The sequence below is a fragment of the Manacus vitellinus genome, unplaced genomic scaffold (genome assembly GCF_001715985.3).
Source record: "Manacus vitellinus isolate BGI_N305 unplaced genomic scaffold, ASM171598v3 scaffold_0_pilon, whole genome shotgun sequence".
In the NCBI taxonomy this organism is placed as follows: Eukaryota; Metazoa; Chordata; class Aves; order Passeriformes; family Pipridae; genus Manacus; species Manacus vitellinus.
The window spans coordinates 54,719,746-54,727,387 of record NW_021938789.1 but is presented as its reverse complement, the minus strand read 5'-3'; the positions used below and the strand labels follow the sequence as shown (position 1 = coordinate 54,727,387).

Sequence of the window (7,642 nt, the reverse complement as noted above, 5' to 3'; positions counted from 1 at the left end):
CAACACCCTTCCTTGAAAGGCCGGGGCAGAGGGACTGTGGCTCCATGGGCGTGGAAGTCTGTGTGCTCATGGAATGGCCCAGAACTGAGACCTGAGGACTTGAACCCCGGCTTTGCAGGGCGAGCAGGGTGGTGTGGGGAAGGTGGTGGTAGGGAGGGGGGGAAGCTCCTCTCCTTTCGGGACCCCCCCCGCCCCATCCTACTCTCCCCGTTCCCTGCCCGGCCAGCGGGTTCCGGCTCAGCCTGAGGGCGTCACTTCCCGGGGCGGAGCGGGGCGGACCGTGGTAGGTGCCGGGAATCCGGGAATGGCGGGGAGCGGGGGCTTTTCCCGCACCCTCATCCCCCTCAGCGGTCGCGCCCGGGCCGCGGCGATGGAGCGGCTGCGGGGCCGGGGCTGCCCGGGATCCTCCGGAAGGCTTCGGCTCCTTCGGGTTTTTAGTCCCAAACGTTCTTGTGCCTAACCCCCCCGCCCCCCTCTCCCCTCCTCCCTTTTTTTCCGGCCAAAAACCCCTCGTCCCGAACTATTGTTAAAAACAGCCCTGCAGCCGTGAGAGTGGGACATACAGCGATTTCAGGGAGCATGAGGATTGTTTTGTGCCTGGGTTTGCGGCGCGCTGCGTGTGCTCTCCGAGGCTGCCTTATTTAAAAGTGCTGTTTACGCGTCTGCTTTTTTTATAAAGGTAATATTTTACTGAGTATGATAATAAAGAGAGGACGCGCTGTTGAAAGTTGTGTGGCTGCTTTTCGTTGTGTCTTTTTAGCGGGAAAAGGGAACTATCTTTATTCAAGACAGTAGATACGGATAAAATAAAAGCTGCTGGTCACCTGTGTAGGCAGGTTTCATTTGAGTCCTTTCAAGTGCTTTGAAGAAAGTAAAAATGTTTCTCTTTCTCTTTAGGGCGTCTGCAAACAGAAGTGAACTGGTACCTCTGGTACTTTTTAATTCCAAACAAGATGAGGATCCCCTCTTTGCTGATGGGATTCCCTCGCTATTTCTCCAGAAGAACTTACTTCACGAGCTTCCACTTCGTTTCCAGAGCCGATTTTCTGTGCATTGGATCTCTTGCATCAGTGCACCACTGTAGTACAGAATGGATGTGTTCATCGAATGGTTTGAGGAGAGAGCTCTGTCAACAAGTAGCCCCTGAGCAGCAAATAGAGGGACTTTCTGACAGAGAACAAAGACTCGTAGACAGACTTTACAATGGACTAATCCAGGGTCATAGAGCCTGTTTAGCCGAGGCCATTACACTTGTAGAATCAACTCAGAGTAGGAAGAAGAAAGTAGCCCAGGTGCTCCTTCAGAAGGTATTATCCTACAACAGGGAACAAGAAAAATTAAATCAAGGAAAACCACTTGCCTTTAGAGTGGGTTAGTCCTTTTATATCCGTCTAGTAGTTGCTTATGTGGAATTGCAGTTCTCACCTTTCATTATCACTGTCATTTGTGGTCTGTAGTCTTGGATTGTTGGTTTTGTGGGGTTTGTAACCAATTAGATCACTTCTGTTGTCCAGTGGAATTATGGCTTGATCTGAAAGATGCCTTTGAAAAAGCATTAGAAATTATTGTTGCATCTTGGGGGTGTGTTATGAGGGGTGTTTTTTGTAACTGTTATAAGCTGAAATGTTAGCTGGTTTGCAGATTGATTCAGATATTATCTACACCTAGACAAGAAAGGATGTAGTTAAGCAGACCTGATCTTTCTGCAAAGAAGGTGTTTTCTTGAATCTGTTTTTCGATTTACAAAAGACAAAACATGTACTTTCCTGTTTTATGGCCTTCCTTTAAAGCAGCCTACTTTTCAGCTGAAAGAGACTTGCACCTGATTCTCTTGGAAGCTCTGAAATATTTTCCCCTTGCAAAGAGATGGGCTACTAATGTATGTCATGCCCAGCTCATTTCTTGTGTCATCTTTACCAAGGTAGTAAGAATGAGACCTTGGGTGTGGGAATAAGAAAAGTTTGGTGCTAATCTTAGTTTGCGAGCTTTGACACCCAAGTAAATGGCCTCATTTTTTGAAGTAACAGCTCTGCAAGGTAAGGGCTTTTGGTTTTACGGTGTTTCTTTTATAAATGTCAGTACATCTGAAAAACGCAGTTTTAGGATGAAATGTTTTGAAAGTTCTGAAAGATAAGTCAGTGTAAGTAAATTTATTTGGAGGGAAGTAGATATGTGTGGATAATGTTATGTTAGTGTGGGTGGGATGAAGGATAGTGAAGTGAGGGCTGCTGTGTTGGGGGAATCAAGATGGTGTATTTTGAGTGAATTACAACTGCTTAGGTGGTGTAACAGTTTTGACATATCTTCTGTTTGCCTTTGCTGTGATATTGTGTTAAAGTATGAGTTGTTATCAACTTAGATGTGGATGGTGTTCATGTGATATATTATTTATTTGATTAACAAAATGGTTTTTTTCCTTTCTAATATGATTATGTAGGGTTGTCTGGTCCTCCTGGTGCTGGGAAATCGACTTTCATAGAGTGCTTTGGGAAAATGCTTACAGAAAGAAAACACAAAGTATCTGTGCTGGCCGTAGACCCTTCCTCTAGTACAAGTGGTGGTGAGTGTGAATTAAAGTTTGAGTCAGGTTTCCAATACCTTGTCAACTATAGGAGTATCTCTTTGGGCCAAATGCAGAAGAATATTGAATGTATCAGGTTTTCATTTTTTTCCTCATTTGATATGAAACTGGGAAAGAGGTATCAGTCTCCCAACTTTGTGACATTTCCTCTTTTCCACTGTTGGAATGTTCAGCCTTACAGGTTTTTTTTTTTCTAAATTTGAATTTCTTTGAAGCTGCGTGGCTGTAAAGTGTCACTTTCAATAAATAAAAGATCGTAGGGGAATTATAAGCTGACCATGCTTGATTCATGGTATTCCTGACATAAATATAGAATCTTGATTCTGATCTTTTTCTGATGGGCAGCTTCCAGGGAACATCATTAGTTTTTTCAGCTTCTGTGCTGTTACAGAAGATGCTGTGATGCGTAAGTGTTCATAAAGACAAAAAACTTCAGCATTGCAATGACCTGGCCTAAGACAGACCGTATTTTTGAGTGCATGCATTCAGGATGCATCAGAATAGCAAAATATGATAGCAAGACTGCACCAGTTGAAAGAATTGAGCATCCCTCATCTTTTGGAATGTGCGTTGTGTGCATAGATCTTGCTGAGGCTGATGCACAATTTGTTCAAATAGATTTATGTCAGATTTCTTACAACAAAAAAATCCACCATCAAGATGTATCAGAATCATAATGCAGATATTTGTTCCTTTAGACAGAAACAGCAAATATTTGGTTGTGTGGTCTGGTGTGTGTAGGCCTCAAAAAACCATTCAGGAGGTGTGGAATTAATTCTGATCTGGAACAATTCTTTGTATTTGATAGCAATAGGGTCTGCTTATCAGGCCTCTCCAGCTTCTGATAGGTGGAAGAACCATAACTTCCTGTCCTCAGCAAAGTCTTGACCAACTGTTGCTGGGATATTCCTGTTTGACTGACTTAGCCCAAAAGGTCTGTCTTTTCCCGCTCATTTATTGGTGGGAGGGAGAAGGGGAAGTTTGGCTGTGTTGCACTTCCGAAATAATTTAACATTACATGTTTAAGGTTCTCTGTTGGGTGATAAGACACGGATGACTGAGTTGTCAAGAGACATGAATGCTTACATCAGACCATCTCCAACCAGTGGGACGCTGGGAGGTGTGACAAGGACCACAAATGAAGCCATTCTGCTGTGTGAAGGAGGAGGCTATGATGTTGTTCTTGTGGAAACTGTAGGTATGTGCTTAGGGCTTCCTTTTAATTATCCTGTTGTGATATCTAAATAAGGTGTGTTCCTAATTGCATGCTTTCATCCTTGATTTTGCTCATGTTTCATACGTGGTCACTGGTTGAACATGAATGCCCATTCTGTCTATTTTCTGGTCTTCTTTGTCTTTTACAAAACCGTCATGTTTCCTGTCATCTTTGTTTTGTTAGTGGGATTTGTTTGTGGTGCAGTGCTGGGATCTGTCATAATTATTGTCATGAATGTGATTGAAAGTTTGCAATAAATGGTGAAGTGTGAATTTAATTTTTTAGGTGTGGGACAGTCAGAATTTGCTGTGGCTGATATGGTTGATATGTTTATATTACTGCTACCACCTGCAGGTGGAGATGAATTACAGGTATTTCTCAGTTTCTCTTATTAAGTACTACCTAGGACTAGAAAGAGAAACTTAATTCAAGATGCAGTATCTGTGCAGAAAGTCCACATCAACAGTCCATTACACTGCTAGTATCAAAGTATTTTCAGTGTCATCAATTTATTGCACAGCTAAGATCCAATATGCTCCCCTGATTTTGGAAGTATTAGGATGTAAAATTTTGATACTCTGTGACTTACCTTTGACATAATTACTAGTTACATAAAATTTTTGGGAGTGGTTTTTGCATTATAGGAAAACAGAAATGAATATAAATAGTTTTGCAAACTTGGTCATGTTTTGGGTAAACCTGAGTCTCAACACATGAAATAGGTTTACATGTGAACTCTGATGTCCATATGTAGTGTTCTTGTGTCAAAGTAGAGTAATAACTGGTAATGGCAGAGGGTGTTGGTACTACTCTTGCCTGACTGGCACATACACACACATGTACACACACAAAAGTCAGTCAGAGCCACTAGAAACTGAACTAGCATTTTGACCTGCTTTTTGTGATAAATCAGCATGTCACAGTCTTTCTGGGTGTTCATGGTTTCTCTCCATGTTCCACTTAGGGTATCAAGCGGGGTATAATTGAGATGGCAGATCTGGTTGCTATAAATAAAGCTGATGGTGATTTAGTTGTGGCTGCACGGAGAATACAGGCTGAGTACATCAGTGCTATGAAGCTGCTTCGCAAGCGTTCGAAGGTTTGGAGACCAAAGGTCTGTGTACTTCCCTGTGGTTTGTGTGTCGGTTTGGGTATGCCTTTGTTTGGGTTTTGTTGGTGTGTTTGGCTTTTTTTCGTATTTTTTCCCCCCAGAAAAAATACTGAATGAGTTAGGATTGATATCCTCTCATCTAGCTGTACTAGTCTCCCTGGGCTCTTTTATAAAAAAAATTTCTGTTGGTTGTTTAGTTTTACACTGTGCTGGAGAGCTGATTGCTGCTGTTTGTGTGTCACCTCTGATCTCAAGGTGTGCCACATGAAACACTGTGCAAAGCCAGTCCTCCTTCCCGTGAGTTCTGTCCTGAGCTACAATCTCAGCACTGGCAGACCTATTACTAACATCAGTAGTGGTACAAACTTTACTTGCTTTTTGTAAACTGTGCATATCTTAAAATGTCCCATAGGCCGTTTCTCCATCATTTGTAACTCTGAAGCCTGTGGTTATCTTTGTTCTTTCACTAGTACTTATGTTCCCTTTGCTTTAATATTTTTTCATTGCTCACAGAATGAAAGTTCTTGGGCAAGAACCTTGTCTACTTATGTATGCAATGTCTAGATTATTGGAGTTCTCATCCCCTGGGTCTCCAGTTTTGATGCTGTATTTCATCTATTAAAAGGTTATGGTAAATTATAAAGGAGAAGATTCTGTACTAATTTTTAATGTGTGTCTATAGAATAAGCACAGGCACACACTCTCATTTCCTTTATTTATGTCCATGTATCTATAAACCAGGTTTGCTCTACCCTGGTATTAAAATTGACCCATTGAATTAAGGTTAAATCAGCTGGGCTGCCTGAGGTTTAGCTGTCCTTTTGTAAGTGGGGGAAAGAGACAGAGACTTCAGAAAAACCAGACTGTGTTAGATATCTGAAATACTGGCAAAATTAATTCCTAGTCTGGAAAGTTGAGGCCAAAAAAATAGTCAAAATACCTCATTTTTGGCATACTTTAAGTGCAAAAGAATAGCTACCAGAATATGTATTTAACTCTATGTGTAAGTAAAAAAAGCAATAATGTACCTTTTAGCTTAAGGTCTCATTAAAAATTATTCTCATTATGCAAGCAGTTGGACAAGGCCTATTAATCCCAAATACTGTGGATCTCAGGGTCCACTTACAGTTGGTAGAATCCCAATTTTGAGATATCTTTTCAAAAAAACCCCATAGAACCACCAGGGCCTCGTGAAGTGAGCGTGTTGAGTGAAGCTTGCGTTACCTAATTTTCATGGAATTTACCTGGTGCAGTAATTGAGCCCTCAAGCCCAGTAGTCCCTTGGCTTTAAAGGTTCCTCTGAATCCGACAGGTAATGCGCATCTCTGCCAAAACTGGAGAAGGCATCTCGGACATGTGGGATAAAATGACCGAGTTCCGGGACCTCATGCTCACGAGCGGGGAGTTGGTTGCCAAACGACGGAAACAGCAGAAAGTGTGGATGTGGAATCTCATCCAAGAAAACATGTTGGAACACTTCCGGAGTCACTTGGCCGTCAGGGATAAGATTCCACTTCTAGAAGAAAAGGTTCTTAGTGGAGTCTTGTCTCCTGGACTGGCAGCCGACCTGCTGCTGAAAGCATTCAAAGATAGTCTCTAAGCATTATTTTCTTACTCTGTTCCTGATGAGTGCTTTATGTAAACATGAACATTAAATACGCTTTTTCTACGTGTGGATTCAAATGTTTTACTACAGCAGACAGTAATGGAATACCTAGCCACTACTCTGCAAAAGAATACCACTGGATTCTGTATATGGGATGATCATGACAAATCCAAACACTCACTCAGAGATTACTACAGACTGTATTGGGAAAAAAAAGCACAAGCCCAGCTCTTCTATTTGTATGCACCATAGATCTGTTGATAGGAAATGGATGCCCATGTGAAAATGTGACTGGTTTTGGGAGGGTGTGAGAGTATTCTGGTTATGGGGTCATCTTAGGACACTGCAGCTTTCCAATGTATTTTTTCTAATATAGCATCAGCTGTTGCCAGAATGGATTGCATTTTTTAATTTCCTCACCTTGAGTGACAGCAAGAACATTGGACTGCCTGACAGCACTTGACCACAGTCTTAGTTTTAAATAAATTGTATGCATATAAATAGAACATAGTGGTGTTTAGTCCCTGCTGGAAGCTATAGTTAGTTATTATACACTGTACACAAGGAGAAGGGAATTTTAACCATCCCAAAATAGATATTTTAATACAAAAGCAAAATTTAGTTAGACTTTTTTAAATGCAGACATCAGATGGAACAAATGTTACCCATGATGTTTTAATAGCATATATCTTTATACTAGAATAATAGATCTCTAGAAATAATGGTTTGAGGTTTTTTGATCTGATTTACGTTTTCTGGATTCAGACAAAATGACCAGTTGTGTTTTTGGTATTTTTTTCCTCTCTCGCAGAAGACATGACTGCTTACAACCAAAAACACTTTTATTTTTCATTTTTCTTTGAGAAAAATCTGGAGGAAGCATTTCCCTAAGCCATGATCTAGAAAGCAGAGCTCATCTGGCACCTACTAAATGTGAAGGATGAAGTGGAAAAGTGCTGAGTTTTGGAGACCTGACTGAAAAAACAGTAAAATATGAGAGTGTGTGAGTCTATTGTTGCTTAGGTGAATTAACTTTTTTAAAACATACATTGAAAGTGGTGATTTTCATAGTTTTTATTCTCTTAACTTGTACATAAAAGGTATGATGTCTTTAGCTCACTTTCACCT

At 41.1% G+C, this 7,642-nt stretch overlaps 1 protein-coding gene across 3 annotated transcripts; it reads left to right on the top strand.

Moving 5' to 3' along the window:
• The first annotated feature begins 263 nt into the window (after positions 1–263).
• Positions 264–6,577, top strand: MMAA (metabolism of cobalamin associated A). 3 transcript variants are annotated; one of them, XM_018073553.1, is made up of 7 exons: positions 264–283; positions 898–1,371; positions 2,438–2,560; positions 3,609–3,779; positions 4,083–4,168; positions 4,762–4,911; positions 6,221–6,577. In XM_018073553.1, exons 2-7 carry the CDS (start codon positions 954–956, stop codon positions 6,506–6,508), a joined length of 1,236 nt encoding a protein of 411 aa, XP_017929042.1. In that variant the 5' UTR covers positions 264–283; positions 898–953; the 3' UTR covers positions 6,509–6,577. The 3 variants fall into 3 exon arrangements, with proteins under 3 accessions (XP_017929042.1, XP_017929049.1, XP_017929034.1); XM_018073560.1 differs by lacking the exon at positions 264–283 and adding an exon at positions 473–679 and having other exon boundaries at positions 4,762–4,896; XM_018073545.1 differs by lacking the exon at positions 264–283 and adding an exon at positions 473–679.
• The last annotated feature ends 1,065 nt before the right edge of the window (positions 6,578–7,642 follow it).

Excerpts from the sequence above, each read along its gene's own strand:
- MMAA (XM_018073553.1), top strand. The coding sequence starts at position 954 with ATGAGGATCCCCTCTTTGCTGATGGGATTCCCTCGCTATTTCTCCAGA. Across the intron at positions 1,372-2,437 it reads ACCACTTGCCTTTAGAGTGG|GGTTGTCTGGTCCTCCTGGT; the intron begins GTTAGTCCTTTT and ends ATGATTATGTAG. Across the intron at positions 3,780-4,082 it reads TGTTCTTGTGGAAACTGTAG|GTGTGGGACAGTCAGAATTT; the intron begins GTATGTGCTTAG and ends TTAATTTTTTAG.